Source organism: Salmo salar, chromosome 22 (assembly GCF_965601325.2).
Source record: "Salmo salar chromosome 22, fSalSal1, whole genome shotgun sequence".
Taxonomy (NCBI): Eukaryota; Metazoa; Chordata; class Actinopteri; order Salmoniformes; family Salmonidae; genus Salmo; species Salmo salar.
The window spans coordinates 39,649,079-39,673,322 of NC_138312.1; the positions used below are offsets into that span (position 1 = coordinate 39,649,079).

At 42.7% G+C, this 24,244-nt stretch overlaps 1 protein-coding gene across 1 annotated transcript in view; it reads right to left on the bottom strand.

Moving 5' to 3' along the window:
* Nucleotides 1-23,922, bottom strand: part of LOC106583546 (uncharacterized) — a 26,303-nt gene extending 2,381 nt beyond the window's left edge. The window contains exons 1-2 of the mRNA XM_014167850.3: nucleotides 23,789-23,922; nucleotides 136-17,712 (exon numbers count right to left, since the gene is read on the bottom strand). Coding sequence (XP_014023325.3) covers nucleotides 136-17,694 — 17,559 coding nt within the window. The 5' untranslated portion in view covers nucleotides 17,695-17,712; nucleotides 23,789-23,922. The remainder of the gene's footprint in view (nucleotides 1-135; nucleotides 17,713-23,788) is intronic.
* Between the last annotated feature and the right edge of the window lie 322 nt (nucleotides 23,923-24,244).

The following is a 24,244-nucleotide window of genomic DNA, read 5'->3' on the forward strand; positions in this document are numbered from 1 at the left end:
CACTGCAGCTCTTTATCATAAAATGTTGAATACTCAAATATCCTCAAGTACTCAGCCGCGGGATGTTTGTATACGTCAAGAATGCTATGAGTTCAATAAAATAAGTGAAGACATTTGTAAGGAAAGCCAAAGTACCTCTATGAGTATTGTCTCCTTCTCTGTGCTCTGTATCTCCTGTTGGTCCTCCAGACTGACAGCTTCAGCCCTGCGCTCCTCTTGAAATCTTTCCAAAACAGCATTGACTTCTGGATTTCCAATGGTTTCCGCTCTGACCTCTGCCTCTGTTATATTTTCTCCTGTCACCTGCTTCTCTTCCTCTGCGTGGAGTCCTCCTTGTGTCAGATGAGTAGAGGCCATCTTTCTTCTCTTCCCTGTAGCTTTGGATTCACCAACATCCTCGTGAGATTGGGAACTCAGAGACAGAGATGATTTTGAAGGAAGACTGGGGCTATTACTTGGTGTTAACAGACATTGTTCCATGTCTGCTGGTTGGGTAAGTTGAATAGCAGAGATATGAGGGTCTATACAAACCATGTCACCTGACTCTTGGGCCTCTACTGTAAGAGCTGCTGTGTCAGAGGGAGTTTGTTTCTCTTCACCTTCTCCACTTTGGAGGATTATTGTGTTATTGAATGACTCAAACTCTTCTGTGTTGGTTAAAGTGTCTGACTCAAGGGATTGATCTAATGAATGCCTAGAGCTGAGAAATGTGGAGGACTCCACCTCGGCATGCTCACTTTCCTGCCTCCTCTCTTCCTCTTTCTTCAACTCCTCTGTTATGGGTTCAGCAGCGACTCCATGAACAACTTGCAACGCAAGGTCTAGGGGCAGATGCAAGAGTGATTTGGTTCCAAGAGTATCTTGAAGCAATTCACTGCTATAACTAACCACAGCTTCACTACTAGGTTCAATGTCTTCACCAACTTCCTCTTTACATCTGTCATCCGGTTGGTTGAGTGTGTTAGAAGCAAACAAAAGAAACTCACTTTGACTGCTGCACTCAGTGTCCTCCGTTTCACTTTCTTTTGGACCCAGAAGCTCTTCTGTGTTGCTGTAGGACCAGGATTCCACAACTGCAATGGATTCCTGAAGTTGTAGGGATTTTTCTGCGTCTCCAGTTTTGGAGTCTTGGTTCTCCCCAAAGTCTGTCTCTGCTTGTTTACCTTTATTCCGACGAGTAGAACCCCTTTTCCTTCTCTTCTTTGCAGTGTCAGGTGATTCAAGCAGATATGGGTTTTCAGTTTGAGACAGATTTAATTCTGTGAGGTCATTTAATGAGGGATTATTGTCTTCCATGTATTGTGATGTTATATATGGCTCTATACAAACCATGTCACCTGACTCTTGGGCCTCTACTGTAAGAGCTGCTGTGTCAGAGGGAGTTTGGTTGCTCTCGCTCTCTGTGACTATTTTCACTTCTACTTCTATCTCCTCCGCCTCTCTAACTTTTTCTGTATGTTCTACAAGCTCAGACTTTTCGATGCCAGATTCTCCTTCTAATACTATGTTGACCTCTCCCTCCACTACTATGATCTCTGGGTCTGCCATCGCCTGCTCCTCTGTCACTTTTTCTAGAAGTTCCTCAAGCTCTACAAGCTCAGTCTTTTCTATGCTAGAATCCATTTCTGCTGTTATAATGACATCTCCCACCTCTCCTATAACATCTGTGCCTTCTCCTTTCTCCTCCTCCTGTCCCTCCTCTCTTCTCTCCTCTCCTTTTCTACCTCGATGAGTCTTGCTGCGAGTGGAACCGATCTTCCTTTTCCTCCCTGGAGTGTAGGATTCTCCCTCTGCTGTTTCCTCTGGACCAAGAGAACTCTGCAGTGAGGGTGGATCTGGAGGGGAGTCAGTGTTTCCTCTTGATTCATCAAGTGTTTCCTCCAATGATGTTTCTTTGTGTTGCAAACCAGTGATGGCAGGATTTGAGTTCAGTGTGTCATCGGTCAGGTAGGAGTCATATGACTCTATAGTAGGAACATCAGGGTAAGGGTTGTGAAGAGTTTGACTAATCTGAGTCAACTCTGCTTCACGTAGAAGCAAGAGTTTTGTTGCCATTGATTCCTTTATAATTGATTGGCTCTCACTTTCTATAATGTCAGCCTCTATGTTTCTTCCCTCTTGATTTGAAGTACTAAATGAACAGCTGAGGTCAGTCAGGACACTCTCCTCATTTCTCTCTTCTCCTTCATTCTTCTCATTACCAGCTCCATCCTTAGATTCCATCAACATTTCAAACTCCATGCAAGAACCTTCCACTGCATCCATGTTTTCTCTCTTGTCTTCTATCTCCTCTGTGCTTTCTATTTCCCCTTCTTGTTTCTCCTCTGTGCCCTCCTCTTCTCTTTGTACACCTCTAGGATGCCTACGAGTCGACCCCATCTTTCTCCTCCTGCTTGGAGAAGGACTCTGATTGGAGTCTGTGTTTGCTGCATTATCACCTTGGTCCTGAACACTCTGCAGTAAGAGTGAATTGGGAAAAGAGTTACGGCTTTCATCCGAGTATGGAGTTTGGTTGAGTTGACTAGCAGAGATATTGGGATCAGTGCTCAAAGCCTCATCTGTTTGGCAGGGCTCTGTTGTGAGAGTTTTATCATCATACGTCATTTGGCTACTGACACTCACTTCATTTACAAGCGGCACATGATCACTCATTTCTTCCTCGCTGAGTAAAATGACCTCTGATGTGTCCAGTCCCCCTGTTGTATTGGGGTCAGTGTTTGCATCCTCCTCATTCCCCTGAATACTCTGCGGTAATAATGGGTTGAGAAAGGGGTTAGTGATTTCCATACATGGAGTTTGGATGAGTTGACTAGGAGAGATTTTGGGATCAGTGCTGAAAGTGTCATCTGACTCTAGTGTAAGAGCACAATCATATGCGATTTGGCTGCTCTTGCTCACTTCAGAATGATTCACAAGCAGTGTGAAATCACTAACTTCTTCCTCCCTGAGTAAAGTGTCTCCTGATTGGTCCAGTCCAACGCTGAAGGGTTCTATTGGGTCAACTATGTGGGCCATGCTTGCTTCATTGTTGCTCTCAGTTTCTGTATTGACAGAGTCTACAGTGAATCTGTTGCCTTTCTCTTGGTTATATAATTGATCTGCAATACCAACTGAATCGATGTATTGATCAAAAGGGGTGGGTTCAATCAGACTTTCTTCTTCCATTCCTTTCTTCTCCTCATCTGCTCCATGCTCCGGTTCCAATAACATCAGAGACTCTTCCATTGTTTCAACACCAGATCCTTCCACTGTTCCCATGTCCCACTCTAACCTCCTTCCTGTCTCTTCTATGTTTTCTGTGTCTTTCTCTGTTTGGAAATTGTCCTTTTCCATCTGCTCTCCTTCTTTCTCGTCGACACTGGTGCTATCTTTAGGCTCCATAGATATTTCAAACTCAGCCTCTTTGATGCCAAACATTTCTTCTTTTCCCAATATGACCTCTTCTCCCTCATTTTCAAGATAACGATATCTATGCATCTTACTCTCTCCGTGTTCTTCCTCCTCATGTCTACCTCTAGGATTCCTGCGAGTGGAACCCATCTTTCTTCTCCTGGATTGTGATTGAGCACTTTTGTCATGACCCAAAGAGCTGTCTGAAGGGGTTGATTGTAAAAAGCAGGTAATATCCTCACTTTGTTCAGGTTGATAGCTTTCTACATGGTCTGGTTGTCTAAAATGAGATATATTTGCCAGTACTATATTTTCCTCAACTATCAGATCAACAAAGTTCTCATCTTCATCTCTGTGGTGCAATGTTTCCTGACTGCCTGGACCAGTAGAGTTAATGTCATCTTGCAATTCTGACTCATTTACAACAAGTTCAAGTTTCTCTTCACCTTCTCCACTTTGGAGGATTATTGTGTTATTGAATGACTCAAACTCTTCTGTGTTGGTTAAAGTGTCTGACTCAAGGGATTGATCTAATGAATGCCTAGAGCTGAGAAATGTGGAGGACTCCACCTCGGCATGCTCACTTTCCTGCCTCCTCTCTTCCTCTTTCTTCAACTCCTCTGTTATGGGTTCAGCAGCGACTCCATGAACAACTTGCAACGCAAGGTCTAGGGGCAGATGCAAGAGTGATTTGGTTCCAAGAGTATCTTGAAGCAATTCACTGCTATAACTAACCACAGCTTCACTACTAGGTTCAATGTCTTCACCAACTTCCTCTTTACATCTGTCATCCGGTTGGTTGAGTGTGTTAGAAGCAAACAAAAGAAACTCACTTTGACTGCTGCACTCAGTGTCCTCCGTTTCACTTTCTTTTGGACCCAGAAGCTCTTCTGTGTTGCTGTAGGACCAGGATTCCACAACTGCAATGGATTCCTGAAGTTGTAGGGATTTTTCTGCGTCTCCAGTTTTGGAGTCTTGGTTCTCCCCAAAGTCTGTCTCTGCTTGTTTACCTTTATTCCGACGAGTAGAACCCCTTTTCCTTCTCTTCTTTGCAGTGTCAGGTGATTCAAGCAGATATGGGTTTTCAGTTTGAGACAGATTTAATTCTGTGAGGTCATTTAATGAGGGATTATTGTCTTCCATGTATTGTGATGTTATATATGGCTCTATACAAACCATGTCACCTGACTCTTGGGCCTCTACTGTAAGAGCTGCTGTGTCAGAGGGAGTTTGGTTGCTCTCGCTCTCTGTGACTATTTTCACTTCTACTTCTATCTCCTCCGCCTCTCTAACTTTTTCTGTATGTTCTACAAGCTCAGACTTTTCGATGCCAGATTCTCCTTCTAATACTATGTTGACCTCTCCCTCCACTACTATGATCTCTGGGTCTGCCATCGCCTGCTCCTCTGTCACTTTTTCTAGAAGTTCCTCAAGCTCTACAAGCTCAGTCTTTTCTATGCTAGAATCCATTTCTGCTGTTATAATGACATCTCCCACCTCTCCTATAACATCTGTGCCTTCTCCTTTCTCCTCCTCCTGTCCCTCCTCTCTTCTCTCCTCTCCTTTTCTACCTCGATGAGTCTTGCTGCGAGTGGAACCGATCTTCCTTTTCCTCCCTGGAGTGTAGGATTCTCCCTCTGCTGTTTCCTCTGGACCAAGAGAACTCTGCAGTGAGGGTGGATCTGGAGGGGAGTCAGTGTTTCCTCTTGATTCATCAAGTGTTTCCTCCAATGATGTTTCTTTGTGTTGCAAACCAGTGATGGCAGGATTTGAGTTCAGTGTGTCATCGGTCAGGTAGGAGTCATATGACTCTATAGTAGGAACATCAGGGTAAGGGTTGTGAAGAGTTTGACTAATCTGAGTCAACTCTGCTTCACGTAGAAGCAAGAGTTTTGTTGCCATTGATTCCTTTATAATTGATTGGCTCTCACTTTCTATAATGTCAGCCTCTATGTTTCTTCCCTCTTGATTTGAAGTACTAAATGAACAGCTGAGGTCAGTCAGGACACTCTCCTCATTTCTCTCTTCTCCTTCATTCTTCTCATTACCAGCTCCATCCTTAGATTCCATCAACATTTCAAACTCCATGCAAGAACCTTCCACTGCATCCATGTTTTCTCTCTTGTCTTCTATCTCCTCTGTGCTTTCTATTTCCCCTTCTTGTTTCTCCTCTGTGCCCTCCTCTTCTCTTTGTACACCTCTAGGATGCCTACGAGTCGACCCCATCTTTCTCCTCCTGCTTGGAGAAGGACTCTGATTGGAGTCTGTGTTTGCTGCATTATCACCTTGGTCCTGAACACTCTGCAGTAAGAGTGAATTGGGAAAAGAGTTATGGCTTTCATCCGAGTATGGAGTTTGGTTGAGTTGACTAGCAGAGATATTGGGATCAGTGCTCAAAGCCTCATCTGTTTGGCAGGGCTCTGTTGTGAGAGTTTTATCATCATACGTCATTTGGCTACTGACACTCACTTCATTTACAAGCGGCACATGATCACTCATTTCTTCCTCGCTGAGTAAAATGACCTCTGATGTGTCCAGTCCCCCTGTTGTATTGGGGTCAGTGTTTGCATCCTCCTCATTCCCCTGAATACTCTGCGGTAATAATGGGTTGAGGAAGGGGTTAGTGATTTCCATACATGGAGTTTGGATGAGTTGACTAGGAGAGATTTTGGGATCAGTGCTGAAAGTGTCATCTGACTCTAGTGTAAGAGCACAATCATATGCTATTTGGCTGCTCTTGCTCACTTCAGAATGATTCACAAGCAGTGTGAAATCACTAACTTCTTCCTCCCTGAGTAAAGTGTCTCCTGATTGGTCCAGTCCAACGCTGAAGGGTTCTATTGGGTCAACTATGTGGGCCATGCTTGCTTCATTGTTGCTCTCAGTTTCTGTATTGACAGAGTCTACAGTGAATCTGTTGCCTTTCTCTTGGTTATATAATTGATCTGCAATACCAACTGAATCGATGTATTGATCAAAAGGGGTGGGTTCAATCAGACTTTCTTCTTCCATTCCTTTCTTCTCCTCATCTGCTCCATGCTCTGGTTCCAATAACACCAGAGACTCTTCTGATGTTTCAACACCAGATCCTTCCACTGTTCCCATGTCCCACTCTAACCTCCTTCCTGTCTCTTCTATGTTTTCTGTGTCTTTCTCTGTTTGGAAATTGTCCTTTTCCATCTGCTCTCCTTCTTTCTCGTCGACACTGGTGCTATCTTTAGGCTCCATAGATATTTCAAACTCAGCCTCTTTGATGCCAAACATTTCTTCTTTTCCCAATATGACCTCTTCTCCCTCATTTTCAAGATAACGATATCTATGCATCTTACTCTCTCCGTGTTCTTCCTCCTCATGTCTACCTCTAGGATTCCTGCGAGTGGAACCCATCTTTCTTCTCCTGGATTGTGATTGAGCACTTTTGTCATGACCCAAAGAGCTGTCTGAAGGGGTTGATTGTAAAAAGCAGGTAATATCCTCACTTTGTTCAGGTTGATAGCTTTCTACATGGTCTGGTTGTCTAAAATGAGATATATTTGCCAGTACTATATTTTCCTCAACTATCAGATCAACAAAGTTCTCATCTTCATCTCTGTGGTGCAATGTTTCCTGACTGCCTGGACCAGTAGAGTTAATGTCATCTTGCAATTCTGACTCATTTACAACAAGTTCAAGTTTCTCTTCACCTTCTCCACTTTGGAGGATTATTGTGTTATTGAATGACTCAAACTCTTCTGTGTTGGTTAAAGTGTCTGACTCAAGGGATTGATCTAATGAATGCCTAGAGCTGAGAAATGTGGAGGACTCCACCTCGGCATGCTCACTTTCCTGCCTCCTCTCTTCCTCTTTCTTCAACTCCTCTGTTATGGGTTCAGCAGCGACTCCATGAACAACTTGCAACGCAAGGTCTAGGGGCAGATGCAAGAGTGATTTGGTTCCAAGAGTATCTTGAAGCAATTCACTGCTATAACTAACCACAGCTTCACTACTAGGTTCAATGTCTTCACCAACTTCCTCTTTACATCTGTCATCCGGTTGGTTGAGTGTGTTAGAAGCAAACAAAAGAAACTCACTTTGACTGCTGCACTCAGTGTCCTCCGTTTCACTTTCTTTTGGACCCAGAAGCTCTTCTGTGTTGCTGTAGGACCAGGATTCCACAACTGCAATGGATTCCTGAAGTTGTAGGGATTTTTCTGCGTCTCCAGTTTTGGAGTCTTGGTTCTCCCCAAAGTCTGTCTCTGCTTGTTTACCTTTATTCCGACGAGTAGAACCCCTTTTCCTTCTCTTCTTTGCAGTGTCAGGTGATTCAAGCAGATATGGGTTTTCAGTTTGAGACAGATTTAATTCTGTGAGGTCATTTAATGAGGGATTATTGTCTTCCATGTATTGTGATGTTATATATGGCTCTATACAAACCATGTCACCTGACTCTTGGGCCTCTACTGTAAGAGCTGCTGTGTCAGAGGGAGTTTGGTTGCTCTCGCTCTCTGTGACTATTTTCACTTCTACTTCTATCTCCTCCGCCTCTCTAACTTTTTCTGTATGTTCTACAAGCTCAGACTTTTCGATGCCAGATTCTCCTTCTAATACTATGTTGACCTCTCCCTCCACTACTATGATCTCTGGGTCTGCCATCGCCTGCTCCTCTGTCACTTTTTCTAGAAGTTCCTCAAGCTCTACAAGCTCAGTCTTTTCTATGCTAGAATCCATTTCTGCTGTTATAATGACATCTCCCACCTCTCCTATAACATCTGTGCCTTCTCCTTTCTCCTCCTCCTGTCCCTCCTCTCTTCTCTCCTCTCCTTTTCTACCTCGATGAGTCTTGCTGCGAGTGGAACCGATCTTCCTTTTCCTCCCTGGAGTGTAGGATTCTCCCTCTGCTGTTTCCTCTGGACCAAGAGAACTCTGCAGTGAGGGTGGATCTGGAGGGGAGTCAGTGTTTCCTCTTGATTCATCAAGTGTTTCCTCCAATGATGTTTCTTTGTGTTGCAAACCAGTGATGGCAGGATTTGAGTTCAGTGTGTCATCGGTCAGGTAGGAGTCATATGACTCTATAGTAGGAACATCAGGGTAAGGGTTGTGAAGAGTTTGACTAATCTGAGTCAACTCTGCTTCACGTAGAAGCAAGAGTTTTGTTGCCATTGATTCCTTTATAATTGATTGGCTCTCACTTTCTATAATGTCAGCCTCTATGTTTCTTCCCTCTTGATTTGAAGTACTAAATGAACAGCTGAGGTCAGTCAGGACACTCTCCTCATTTCTCTCTTCTCCTTCATTCTTCTCATTACCAGCTCCATCCTTAGATTCCATCAACATTTCAAACTCCATGCAAGAACCTTCCACTGCATCCATGTTTTCTCTCTTGTCTTCTATCTCCTCTGTGCTTTCTATTTCCCCTTCTTGTTTCTCCTCTGTGCCCTCCTCTTCTCTTTGTACACCTCTAGGATGCCTACGAGTCGACCCCATCTTTCTCCTCCTGCTTGGAGAAGGACTCTGATTGGAGTCTGTGTTTGCTGCATTATCACCTTGGTCCTGAACACTCTGCAGTAAGAGTGAATTGGGAAAAGAGTTATGGCTTTCATCCGAGTATGGAGTTTGGTTGAGTTGACTAGCAGAGATATTGGGATCAGTGCTCAAAGCCTCATCTGTTTGGCAGGGCTCTGTTGTGAGAGTTTTATCATCATACGTCATTTGGCTACTGACACTCACTTCATTTACAAGCGGCACATGATCACTCATTTCTTCCTCGCTGAGTAAAATGACCTCTGATGTGTCCAGTCCCCCTGTTGTATTGGGGTCAGTGTTTGCATCCTCCTCATTCCCCTGAATACTCTGCGGTAATAATGGGTTGAGGAAGGGGTTAGTGATTTCCATACATGGAGTTTGGATGAGTTGACTAGGAGAGATTTTGGGATCAGTGCTGAAAGTGTCATCTGACTCTAGTGTAAGAGCACAATCATATGCTATTTGGCTGCTCTTGCTCACTTCAGAATGATTCACAAGCAGTGTGAAATCACTAACTTCTTCCTCCCTGAGTAAAGTGTCTCCTGATTGGTCCAGTCCAACGCTGAAGGGTTCTATTGGGTCAACTATGTGGGCCATGCTTGCTTCATTGTTGCTCTCAGTTTCTGTATTGACAGAGTCTACAGTGAATCTGTTGCCTTTCTCTTGGTTATATAATTGATCTGCAATACCAACTGAATCGATGTATTGATCAAAAGGGGTGGGTTCAATCAGACTTTCTTCTTCCATTCCTTTCTTCTCCTCATCTGCTCCATGCTCTGGTTCCAATAACACCAGAGACTCTTCTGATGTTTCAACACCAGATCCTTCCACTGTTCCCATGTCCCACTCTAACCTCCTTCCTGTCTCTTCTATGTTTTCTGTGTCTTTCTCTGTTTGGAAATTGTCCTTTTCCATCTGCTCTCCTTCTTTCTCGTCGACACTGGTGCTATCTTTAGGCTCCATAGATATTTCAAACTCAGCCTCTTTGATGCCAAACATTTCTTCTTTTCCCAATATGACCTCTTCTCCCTCATTTTCAAGATAACGATATCTATGCATCTTACTCTCTCCGTGTTCTTCCTCCTCATGTCTACCTCTAGGATTCCTGCGAGTGGAACCCATCTTTCTTCTCCTGGATTGTGATTGAGCACTTTTGTCATGACCCAAAGAGCTGTCTGAAGGGGTTGATTGTAAAAAGCAGGTAATATCCTCACTTTGTTCAGGTTGATAGCTTTCTACATGGTCTGGTTGTCTAAAATGAGATATATTTGCCAGTACTATATTTTCCTCAACTATCAGATCAACAAAGTTCTCATCTTCATCTCTGTGGTGCAATGTTTCCTGACTGCCTGGACCAGTAGAGTTAATGTCATCTTGCAATTCTGACTCATTTACAACAAGTTCAAGTTTCTCTTCACCTTCTCCACTTTGGAGGATTATTGTGTTATTGAATGACTCAAACTCTTCTGTGTTGGTTAAAGTGTCTGACTCAAGGGATTGATCTAATGAATGCCTAGAGCTGAGAAATGTGGAGGACTCCACCTCGGCATGCTCACTTTCCTGCCTCCTCTCTTCCTCTTTCTTCAACTCCTCTGTTATGGGTTCAGCAGCGACTCCATGAACAACTTGCAACGCAAGGTCTAGGGGCAGATGCAAGAGTGATTTGGTTCCAAGAGTATCTTGAAGCAATTCACTGCTATAACTAACCACAGCTTCACTACTAGGTTCAATGTCTTCACCAACTTCCTCTTTACATCTGTCATCCGGTTGGTTGAGTGTGTTAGAAGCAAACAAAAGAAACTCACTTTGACTGCTGCACTCAGTGTCCTCCGTTTCACTTTCTTTTGGACCCAGAAGCTCTTCTGTGTTGCTGTAGGACCAGGATTCCACAACTGCAATGGATTCCTGAAGTTGTAGGGATTTTTCTGCGTCTCCAGTTTTGGAGTCTTGGTTCTCCCCAAAGTCTGTCTCTGCTTGTTTACCTTTATTCCGACGAGTAGAACCCCTTTTCCTTCTCTTCTTTGCAGTGTCAGGTGATTCAAGCAGATATGGGTTTTCAGTTTGAGACAGATTTAATTCTGTGAGGTCATTTAATGAGGGATTATTGTCTTCCATGTATTGTGATGTTATATATGGCTCTATACAAACCATGTCACCTGACTCTTGGGCCTCTACTGTAAGAGCTGCTGTGTCAGAGGGAGTTTGGTTGCTCTCGCTCTCTGTGACTATTTTCACTTCTACTTCTATCTCCTCCGCCTCTCTAACTTTTTCTGTATGTTCTACAAGCTCAGACTTTTCGATGCCAGATTCTCCTTCTAATACTATGTTGACCTCTCCTTCCACTACTATGATCTCTGGGTCTGCCATCGCCTGCTCCTCTGTCACTTTTTCTAGAAGTTCCTCAAGCTCTACAAGCTCAGTCTTTTCTATGCTAGAATCCATTTCTGCTGTTATAATGACATCTCCCACCTCTCCTATAACATCTGTGCCTTCTCCTTTCTCCTCCTCCTGTCCCTCCTCTCTTCTCTCCTCTCCTTTTCTACCTCGATGAGTCTTGCTGCGAGTGGAACCGATCTTCCTTTTCCTCCCTGGAGTGTAGGATTCTCCCTCTGCTGTTTCCTCTGGACCAAGAGAACTCTGCAGTGAGGGTGGATCTGGAGGGGAGTCAGTGTTTCCTCTTGATTCATCAAGTGTTTCCTCCAATGATGTTTCTTTGTGTTGCAAACCAGTGATGGCAGGATTTGAGTTCAGTGTGTCATCGGTCAGGTAGGAGTCATATGACTCTATAGTAGGAACATCAGGGTAAGGGTTGTGAAGAGTTTGACTAATCTGAGTCAACTCTGCTTCACGTAGAAGCAAGAGTTTTGTTGCCATTGATTCCTTTATAATTGATTGGCTCTCACTTTCTATAATGTCAGCCTCTATGTTTCTTCCCTCTTGATTTGAAGTACTAAATGAACAGCTGAGGTCAGTCAGGACACTCTCCTCATTTCTCTCTTCTCCTTCATTCTTCTCATTACCAGCTCCATCCTTAGATTCCATCAACATTTCAAACTCCATGCAAGAACCTTCCACTGCATCCATGTTTTCTCTCTTGTCTTCTATCTCCTCTGTGCTTTCTATTTCCCCTTCTTGTTTCTCCTCTGTGCCCTCCTCTTCTCTTTGTACACCTCTAGGATGCCTACGAGTCGACCCCATCTTTCTCCTCCTGCTTGGAGAAGGACTCTGATTGGAGTCTGTGTTTGCTGCATTATCACCTTGGTCCTGAACACTCTGCAGTAAGAGTGAATTGGGAAAAGAGTTACGGCTTTCATCCGAGTATGGAGTTTGGTTGAGTTGACTAGCAGAGATATTGGGATCAGTGCTCAAAGCCTCATCTGTTTGGCAGGGCTCTGTTGTGAGAGTTTTATCATCATACGTCATTTGGCTACTGACACTCACTTCATTTACAAGCGGCACATGATCACTCATTTCTTCCTCGCTGAGTAAAATGACCTCTGATGTGTCCAGTCCCCCTGTTGTATTGGGGTCAGTGTTTGCATCCTCCTCATTCCCCTGAATACTCTGCGGTAATAATGGGTTGAGGAAGGGGTTAGTGATTTCCATACATGGAGTTTGGATGAGTTGACTAGGAGAGATTTTGGGATCAGTGCTGAAAGTGTCATCTGACTCTAGTGTAAGAGCACAATCATATGCTATTTGGCTGCTCTTGCTCACTTCAGAATGATTCACAAGCAGTGTGAAATCACTAACTTCTTCCTCCCTGAGTAAAGTGTCTCCTGATTGGTCCAGTCCAACGCTGAAGGGTTCTATTGGGTCAACTATGTGGGCCATGCTTGCTTCATTGTTGCTCTCAGTTTCTGTATTGACAGAGTCTACAGTGAATCTGTTGCCTTTCTCTTGGTTATATAATTGATCTGCAATACCAACTGAATCGATGTATTGATCAAAAGGGGTGGGTTCAATCAGACTTTCTTCTTCCATTCCTTTCTTCTCCTCATCTGCTCCATGCTCTGGTTCCAATAACACCAGAGACTCTTCTGATGTTTCAACACCAGATCCTTCCACTGTTCCCATGTCCCACTCTAACCTCCTTCCTGTCTCTTCTATGTTTTCTGTGTCTTTCTCTGTTTGGAAATTGTCCTTTTCCATCTGCTCTCCTTCTTTCTCGTCGACACTGGTGCTATCTTTAGGCTCCATAGATATTTCAAACTCAGCCTCTTTGATGCCAAACATTTCTTCTTTTCCCAATATGACCTCTTCTCCCTCATTTTCAAGATAACGATATCTATGCATCTTACTCTCTCCGTGTTCTTCCTCCTCATGTCTACCTCTAGGATTCCTGCGAGTGGAACCCATCTTTCTTCTCCTGGATTGTGATTGAGCACTTTTGTCATGACCCAAAGAGCTGTCTGAAGGGGTTGATTGTAAAAAGCAGGTAATATCCTCACTTTGTTCAGGTTGATAGCTTTCTACATGGTCTGGTTGTCTAAAATGAGATATATTTGCCAGTACTATATTTTCCTCAACTATCAGATCAACAAAGTTCTCATCTTCATCTCTGTGGTGCAATGTTTCCTGACTGCCTGGACCAGTAGAGTTAATGTCATCTTGCAATTCTGACTCATTTACAACAAGTTCAAGTTTCTCTTCACCTTCTCCACTTTGGAGGATTATTGTGTTATTGAATGACTCAAACTCTTCTGTGTTGGTTAAAGTGTCTGACTCAAGGGATTGATCTAATGAATGCCTAGAGCTGAGAAATGTGGAGGACTCCACCTCGGCATGCTCACTTTCCTGCCTCCTCTCTTCCTCTTTCTTCAACTCCTCTGTTATGGGTTCAGCAGCGACTCCATGAACAACTTGCAACGCAAGGTCTAGGGGCAGATGCAAGAGTGATTTGGTTCCAAGAGTATCTTGAAGCAATTCACTGCTATAACTAACCACAGCTTCACTACTAGGTTCAATGTCTTCACCAACTTCCTCTTTACATCTGTCATCCGGTTGGTTGAGTGTGTTAGAAGCAAACAAAAGAAACTCACTTTGACTGCTGCACTCAGTGTCCTCCGTTTCACTTTCTTTTGGACCCAGAAGCTCTTCTGTGTTGCTGTAGGACCAGGATTCCACAACTGCAATGGATTCCTGAAGTTGTAGGGATTTTTCTGCGTCTCCAGTTTTGGAGTCTTGGTTCTCCCCAAAGTCTGTCTCTGCTTGTTTACCTTTATTCCGACGAGTAGAACCCCTTTTCCTTCTCTTCTTTGCAGTGTCAGGTGATTCAAGCAGATATGGGTTTTCAGTTTGAGACAGATTTAATTCTGTGAGGTCATTTAATGAGGGATTATTGTCTTCCATGTATTGTGATGTTATATATGGCTCTATACAAACCATGTCACCTGACTCTTGGGCCTCTACTGTAAGAGCTGCTGTGTCAGAGGGAGTTTGGTTGCTCTCGCTCTCTGTGACTATTTTCACTTCTACTTCTATCTCCTCCGCCTCTCTAACTTTTTCTGTATGTTCTACAAGCTCAGACTTTTCGATGCCAGATTCTCCTTCTAATACTATGTTGACCTCTCCTTCCACTACTATGATCTCTGGGTCTGCCATCGCCTGCTCCTCTGTCACTTTTTCTAGAAGTTCCTCAAGCTCTACAAGCTCAGTCTTTTCTATGCTAGAATCCATTTCTGCTGTTATAATGACATCTCCCACCTCTCCTATAACATCTGTGCCTTCTCCTTTCTCCTCCTCCTGTCCCTCCTCTCTTCTCTCCTCTCCTTTTCTACCTCGATGAGTCTTGCTGCGAGTGGAACCGATCTTCCTTTTCCTCCCTGGAGTGTAGGATTCTCCCTCTGCTGTTTCCTCTGGACCAAGAGAACTCTGCAGTGAGGGTGGATCTGGAGGGGAGTCAGTGTTTCCTCTTGATTCATCAAGTGTTTCCTCCAATGATGTTTCTTTGTGTTGCAAACCAGTGATGGCAGGATTTGAGTTCAGTGTGTCATCGGTCAGGTAGGAGTCATATGACTCTATAGTAGGAACATCAGGGTAAGGGTTGTGAAGAGTTTGACTAATCTGAGTCAACTCTGCTTCACGTAGAAGCAAGAGTTTTGTTGCCATTGATTCCTTTATAATTGATTGGCTCTCACTTTCTATAATGTCAGCCTCTATGTTTCTTCCCTCTTGATTTGAAGTACTAAATGAACAGCTGAGGTCAGTCAGGACACTCTCCTCATTTCTCTCTTCTCCTTCATTCTTCTCATTACCAGCTCCATCCTTAGATTCCATCAACATTTCAAACTCCATGCAAGAACCTTCCACTGCATCCATGTTTTCTCTCTTGTCTTCTATCTCCTCTGTGCTTTCTATTTCCCCTTCTTGTTTCTCCTCTGTGCCCTCCTCTTCTCTTTGTACACCTCTAGGATGCCTACGAGTCGACCCCATCTTTCTCCTCCTGCTTGGAGAAGGACTCTGATTGGAGTCTGTGTTTGCTGCATTATCACCTTGGTCCTGAACACTCTGCAGTAAGAGTGAATTGGGAAAAGAGTTACGGCTTTCATCCGAGTATGGAGTTTGGTTGAGTTGACTAGCAGAGATATTGGGATCAGTGCTCAAAGCCTCATCTGTTTGGCAGGGCTCTGTTGTGAGAGTTTTATCATCATACGTCATTTGGCTACTGACACTCACTTCATTTACAAGCGGCACATGATCACTCATTTCTTCCTCGCTGAGTAAAATGACCTCTGATGTGTCCAGTCCCCCTGTTGTATTGGGGTCAGTGTTTGCATCCTCCTCATTCCCCTGAATACTCTGCGGTAATAATGGGTTGAGAAAGGGGTTAGTGATTTCCATACATGGAGTTTGGATGAGTTGACTAGGAGAGATTTTGGGATCAGTGCTGAAAGTGTCATCTGACTCTAGTGTAAGAGCACAATCATATGCTATTTGGCTGCTCTTGCTCACTTCAGAATGATTCACAAGCAGTGTGAAATCACTAACTTCTTCCTCCCTGAGTAAAGTGTCTCCTGATTGGTCCAGTCCAACGCTGAAGGGTTCTATTGGGTCAACTATGTGGGCCATGCTTGCTTCATTGTTGCTCTCAGTTTCTGTATTGACAGAGTCTACAGTGAATCTGTTGCCTTTCTCTTGGTTATATAATTGATCTGCAATACCAACTGAATCGATGTATTGATCAAAAGGGGTGGGTTCAATCAGACTTTCTTCTTCCATTCCTTTCTTCTCCTCATCTGCTCCATGCTCTGGTTCCAATAACACCAGAGACTCTTCTGATGTTTCAACACCAGATCCTTCCACTGTTCCCATGTCCCAGTCTAACCTCCTTCCTGTCTCTTCTATGTTTTCTGTGTCTTTCTCTGTTTGGAAATTGTCCTTTTCCATCTGCTCTCCTTCTTTCTCGTCGACACTGGTGCTATCTTTAGGCTCCATAGATATTTCAAACTCAGCCTCTTTGATGCCAAACATTTCTTCTTTTCCCAATATGACCTCTTCTCCCTCATTTTCAAGATAACGATATCTATGCATCTTACTCTCTCCGTGTTCTTCCTCCTCATGTCTACCTCTAGGATTCCTGCGAGTGGAACCCATCTTTCTTCTCCTGGATTCTGATTGAGCACTTTTGTCATGACCCAAAGAGCTGTCTGAAGGGGTCGATTGTAAAAAGCAGGTAATATCCTCACTTTGTTCAGGTTGATAGCTTTCTACATGGTCTGGTTGTCTAAAATGAGTTATATTTGCCAGTATTATATTTTCCTCAACTATCAGATCAACAAAGTTCTCATCTTCATCTCTGTGGTGCAATGTTTCCTGACTGCCTGGACCAGTAGAGTTAATGTCATCTTGCAATTCTGACTCATTTACAACAAGTTCAAGTTTCTCTTCACCTTCTCCACTTTGGAGGATTATTGTGTTATTGAATGACTCAAACTCTTCTGTGTTGGTTAAAGTGTCTGACTCAAGGGATTGATCTAATGAATGCCTAGAGCTGAGAAATGTGGAGGACTCCACCTCGGCATGCTCACTTTCCTGCCTCCTCTCTTCCTCTTTCTTCAACTCCTCTGTTATTGGTTCAGCAGCGACTCCATGAACAACTTGCAATGCAAGGTCTAGGGGCAGATGCAAGAGTGATTTGGTTCCAAGAGTATCTTGAAGCAATTCACTGCCAAAACTAACCACAGCTTCACTACTAGGTTCAATATCCTCACCAACTTCCTCTTTACATCTGTCATCCGGTTGGTCGAGTGTGTTAGAAGTAATCAAAAGAAACTCCCTTTGACTTCTGCTCTCAGTGTTCATTTCACTTTCTTTTTGACCCACGCACTCTTCTCTGTTGCTGTGGGACTCAGATTCCACAACTGAAATGGATGCCTGAATTTCTAGGGATTTTTCTGTGTCTCCAGTTTTGGTGTCTTGTATCACCCCAAAGTCGGTCTCCTCTGGTTTTCTTTTATTCTGACGAGTAGACCCCATTTTCCTTCTCTTCCCTGCAGTGTCAAGTGATTTTAGAAGATATGGGTTTACAGGTTGAGAGAGATTTGACTCTGTGACGTCATTTAATGGTGGATTATTTTCTTCTGTGTGTTGTTGTGTTATGTTTGATAAGTTATCTGATGAGACAAGGTCCGTCTGGAGTATCACTGAAACTGAATCAGCCCCAACTTCAAGTACTTTCCTTTCCTTTGACAACATTTGGGACCCATCATCATCATCTTTGTTAGTCTCATGTTCATCTTGATTCTGACGGGGTTGACGTGATGATCCCATTCTCACTTTTCTTGACTTCTTGCCAGACATGGTTCTTCAAAGTCCCTCCTATATCACGACACAGACAGTAGATTGTTAATCACTAAACCCCGCTGAAATTAAAAGGCTTCTGGGTATTATATGCTCCTTGCATTTTTTACACAATAAAATGACTCACTGTGAAGGCACCACTAAAAGAATGTTGTGATCACTAGTCCTTTTTTAAGATGCACTCCAGCTATTTTTGAACTTTTTCTGTTGAAAAACAATATCCCACATATAAATACAGTAATGTACACACATTTTAGGGTAGAAAAATGGTTTTGAGCAAAATAGTGTTTTATAGACACAAGTGCAAACTTCATGCAGTAGGGCAGGTTTCCCCAATAGGTGGCCCGTGGGTCGAATTGATTTTATTTTCACCCCAAGTTGTCTGAGCAACAAAACAAAAAAAGGAAATGAGCTCAAAGTGATTTTAATTTAGGAAATATGTTCCCAAGTATTACCACACATAAATATAAATCATATGTGATTGTATCCAAATGTAATCAATGTTTGAAATGATTCTATTTTTGTCAAATAGTATATCTGTTAGGGATTCTTGTGGTCAATTTGCAGTGCACAAATGTTTTATAACTGTTACTAGGTTTCCATCCAACATTTTTATGCAAGTGAAGTATGTCAGATAAACAATGTCATTACAGGCCTGATGGAAAAAAAAATCAGTAAACTTTAGGTGCCTGCTGGGGCGGCAGGTAGCCTAGTGGTTAGAGTGTTGGGCCAGTAACCGATAGGTTGCTAGATCGAGTCCCCGAGCTGACAAGGTAAAGATCTGTACTTCTGCCCCTGAACAAGGCTGTTAACCCACTGTTCCTAGGCTGTCATTGTAAATAAGAATTTGTTCTTAACTGACTTGCCTAGTTAAATAAATGTTGACAAAAAATAAATTGTTATATAGTTCGGCTAATACAGAAGGACTATTAAAGGCCCAGCGCAGTGCTTTTGTGAGAGAAAAAAAGAAAGAACCCAACTTCCCTCCGCTATGTCACAGGGTGAAAGTGCAAGGTGCTTGATGCTCCTTTCCAATAAATATCCAGGGTCTTATTCTAAGGGTTTTATTCTGGTGACATGATAATCGATGCTTGGCAGCCGTTAATCTCGCTCTATTGTCCATAATAATAATCTCATCATGTTGGCAATACTGTATCTGGGCTCTACCCAATCATCAGTAGAGTTGAAAATGGAATGGAAACCCAATTAAAAAATTTTATTTGGTACATGGAAATTGTGCACTACGTCATTGTGCACAGCCTTGTATCTGCAACTAGTCAATTTGATGGAAACACATCCCTTATGGGAAAATATGAATATTGTTTTTATGCGGATTTTTGAATAATCGCATGAAAATCTGTCGCCAATTGGATGGAAACCTAGCCTGTAACCAGGTTTCCAGTTGTACTTGTTTGGGCCCGCTCGCTCTTGTGGTTTCTTCACGCACTCTCACTCTAAAGTGGTTCTCGCGCTGGCCTGCCTGGAAGTCACTGAGTCAGTTGAATGAGAAAGCCAACTGAAAACTGAAGAGACGCACCATATAAACGAACTATTTTTAACCTTATCATCACGATGAGCAAGTTATAAAGCATAGGATATGAAACACTAAGTTAAGCGTAGTGTAATTATTGTGTAACGACCCTGGGTTTATAAGTGCGGATATCGACTCGGCCGTTCGTGGATGCTTTAGGGGCACAGTCGATAGCGTGCTGGACTTCGGGCTAGAAGGTCGAGGGGTCGAGGCCTGCTACCTGCCTGTTTCCTTACAATATAATTGTTATTTGTATGATGTTTTGATAGTTTAATTAATTTATAAATGTCCGTTAGCGTAAAAAGTTAACTATGTCAGGCTAGCTTGACTGGAGTTAAAGTTAAGGCGAAAGGACCATCGAACTTTCTTACACAAAGTGAAACATCGTTACATGCTGTTTTTAGTGATATGTTGAGAATTACATTATGAAAATGTATCTTTGAGATATTATGGTAATTCCTACCTTTTTACAAATCGTTTTTTTTTTTTTGTATGTCGTCTATTTAGAATTGTATAAGAGTAGCCAAATCCGTTGAACGAGAGAGCCAACTGAAAACTGTAAAGAAGAGAGAAGCACCACATAAAACTATTTTAAATCTTCAGGGCAATTCCAGCGTTACGGATTTGACATTAGGACACAAAACAGAAATGATTTATCAGGCATAAATGTAAATGTTAATGTGTATATTTGTAAACCCCTATAGGCCAGGGGAAATGTAGACACAATTACAAAACTAATACCACTGTAACGTAAAAGAACAACAAAACTTACAAATATTAATAGCCACTTTGAAAGTAAGGCATGGGTACACACAAAAACAACGATGAAAATATAAAAATTGTCATATGTACTCTAGAGAGGAAAATGTACCGTTATGGATAAGTGCACAAATGTGCAAAAAAATACATTTGCAATTCTTTATTTGAAAAACTATTTCATTGCAAATTAGAGTGCTGCATACCTCAACAATTACAGAAATATTTGCACTTTCATAACACTAAAGGAAAATGTTGTTATGGATGTGACATTCTGCGTTATCGATGTGACAGGGTCCCAAAAGATAGACAGCAAATTATGACTGCACTCCATTTCAAATGTACAATGTTTTAGTAATTTCATTCTAGACTGATGTTTTATTTAAAATATTAAATGTTATTTTGAATCACCTACTGAGTAACAGAATAAACATACAAAAACTACATTCAAAGTACATGTTTTATAAACTCATGCTTTGTATTAATCTCACACCCTTTAATCTGCCAGCACAGGCTCAATGAAATGGTACCGCCTCCCCCTGTTGTCCACAAAAGGACACAGGGACCTGACAATTTGAATTTAAGACCTTTATCATGCCATGTGATCACATGCAATACTCCAGTTAGCAGAACAATGCATGATTGCAGTTCATATGAGAACGAGGACACCCGAAATAGATCACACACACAGAGAAAGATTGCCCGCTAGCTTGTTTGCTAACATAAACACACTTCGGAAGCATTAATAAGGGCATGAACATTTTATCATGATCGCGTTATGCAGTGATGCTAACTAGTGAGTCATTGATCATGTTATGAAGTGTCCGTAACGGTCACATCCGATACGCTTAGAATGAGTACTGACAAATAGAGAAAGGAAACCAATTATACATCACCTAAGCCCTTGATGAAAGTTAACTTTGCACAGAAAGTTTGCATACAATCATACTCGAAATGGGTCCACAATAACCACCTTTCCTCAAAAACGTTACGGATGTGAAACTGCCTGTCCAAATCAGATTCTATCTTCACTAGATTGTAGAATTATATACTAGCACTCAATGTACAACAATTTGTTTGCTATTGTTTCATTAACCTTCCGATTTGGTCAGAAACACAGGGGGACAGATGTGAGTACCAAAATAAGTTCTGTGAGCCGTAGCCAAAAGCTATGAAATCTGGATGACTAAAAATACCTATTTTGAGACTTTGTATAACATTACACTTGTCAAATATAAAGGCCAAATGTAGTCTTTACCTCAAAATACACACATTCAAGGTAAATATGAAAGTAGTTTTTTCATGCTCAGGTTGACCTTACTATGGAACTGCACTTCAAGGTTTCAGATTGCCTTCATTCTTCTCACCATACCCTATCCAGCTCCCATGTATGTTGTGGTTTTTCACTATGAGCTAGAGGTTTAATTAAGAAGGTACTAGGCCTACGCTTTGCAATTGCAGAGCTAGTAGTCAATGTTGTCCATAAATTACATTTTTGGTCACTTTACCCGAAAAAAACTGTGGGGCACAGACCACCATAATACATTGTAAACAACTACCATGCTTTCATGTTTCACTACATGCTGCTAGTACAAAACAATGTTGTTGTTTTGTTTTCATTGTACTACCATGGTACATTTTTGTAAGGGAGGAAAGCCGGGCACTTGTGCCATTTCATGAGGATACCTGGATTACATGATGTCCACAAAAGCTATGGAGAATATAAAACATTTACATTAAATGCACCAACTAATAGTCAGGGGAGTTATCAATGTAAGTGATGCAAACAAAGGTTTGCAACAACACAATTTTAAACACCTCTGTCTGATTCATCATTTCCTGTTTCCTGTTTCCATATGAAAACCCCCAGAGTATCACACACACAGAACATGACACTTATAAGAATTTTTTTTTATGTTCAAGAAACTACACTGCTCAAAAAAATAAAGGGAACACTAAAATAACACATCCTAGATCTGAATGAATGAAATAAACTTATTAAATACTTTTTTCTTTACATAGTTGAATGTGCTGACAACAAAATCACACAAAAATAATCAATGGAAATCCAATTTATCAACCCATGGAGGTCTGGCTTTGGAGTCACACTCAAAATTAAAGTGGAAAACCACACTACAGGCTGATCCAACATTGATGTAATGTCCTTAAAACAAGTCCAAATGAGGCTCAGTAGTGTGTGTGGCCTCCACGTGCCTGTATGACCTCCCTACAACGCCTGGGCATGCTCCTGATGAGGTGGCGGATGGTCTCCTGAGGGATCTCCTCCCAGACCTGGACTAAAGCATCCGCCAACTCCTGGACAGTCTGTGGTGCAACGTGGCGTTGGTGGATGGAGCGCGACATGATGTCCCAGATGTGCTCAATTGGATTCAGGTCTGGGGAGCGGGCGGGCCAGTCCATAGCATCAATGCCTTCCTCTTGCAGGAACTGCTGACTCACTCCAGCCACATGAGGTCTAGCATTGTCTTGCATTAGGAGGAACCCAGGGCCAACCGCACCAGCATATGGTCTCACAAGGGGTCTGAGGATCTCATCTCGGTACCTAATGGCAGTCAGGATACCTCTGGTGAGCACATGGAGGGCTGTGCGGCCCCCCAAAGAAATGCCACCCCACACCATGACTGACCCACCGCCAAACCGGTCATGCTGGAGGATGTTGCAGGCAGCAGAACGTTCTCCACGGCGTCTCCAGACTCTGTCACGTCTGTCACGTGCTCAGTGTGAACCTGCTTTCATCTGTGAAGAGCACAGGGCGCCAGTGGCGAATTTGCCAATCTTGGTGTTCTCTGGCAAATGCCAAACGTCCTGCACGGTGTTGGGCTGTAAGCACAACCCCCACCTGTGGACGTCGGGCCCTCATACCACCTTCATGGAGTCTGTTTCTGACCGTTTGAGCAGACACATGCACATTTGTGGTCTGCTGGAGGTCATTTTGCAGGGCTCTGGCAGTGCTCCTCCTGCTCCTCCTTGCACAAAGGCGGAGGTAGCGGTCCTGCTGCTGGGTTGTTGCCCTCCTACGGCCTCCTCCACATCTCCTGATGTACTGGCTTGTCTCCTGGTAGCGCCTCCATGCTCTGGACACTACGCTGACAGACACAGCAAACCTTCTTGCCACAGCTCGCATTGATGTGCCATCCTGGATGAGCTGCACTACCTGAGCCACTTGTGTGGGTTGTAGACTCCGTCTCATGCTACCACTAGAGTGAAAGCACCGGCAGCATTCAAAAGTGACCAAAACATCAGCCAGGAAGCATAGGAACTGAGAAGTGGTCTGTGGTCCCCACCTGCAGAACCACTCCTTTATTGGGGGTGTCTTGCTAATTGCCTATAATTTCCACCTGTTGTCTATTCCATTTGCACAACAGCATGTGAAATTTATTGTCAATCAGTGTTGCTTCCTAAGTGGACAGTTTGATTTCACAGAAGTGTGATTGACTTGGAGTTACATTGTGTTGTTTAAGTGTTCCCTTTATTTTTTTGAGCTGTGTAATTTCTGAAGTTACTCGGCACCTCCCTCAATTCTCAATCAAATCTTGCTTTTTAAAGGTGAGGGTTTTTTATTTAACCAATAAAAGTATATGCTGGAGTTTGTTGCTGAAACCATGTCATTACAAATTCTATGTATTATAATGTAGCAGTCTTGTAGTAAAACCCAAATAAAAATATATTTTAAAAAGAAACCATGTCATTGCTGTAATATCTAATATTGTGCAGATTCCAATGCAATACACAAACCCTTGACATGACATATGCCTTGCTCTAACCATATTACATTTATGTACTCACCTCCAGAGTCCACTTGTGACAAACTTTCATATAAAATGTTCAGGAAATCATTTACCTCCTCCCAATACACTGTATGATGTCAAGTGCTGGCTAGAATCATAGCATGTCATGTTTCATTCTTCTAAAACATTTTCCTATTTCTGTAACCGTGACCAAAGACTTCCTGTGTGACCAAAGACTTCCTGTGCAATTAACACCAACCCTTATGTTGAAACAAACTGTGCAAAAATGATCCTTCCCGGAAAATGCTTAACTTACAGCTTTGAGACATCTCTGGGCATGAGAACGTCACTGTAAATATGATATACGGAAGGTAAAACTCAACAATTTCCCCCCAAAATCTTTACCAACAACATAACTGTTGCTATCTGGGATTGTGCAACCAATATTGTGATGTTCAGTGACTTCACACCCCTTTACTTTTTCCATGTATGAAATGTATTAAATGTAGATGTG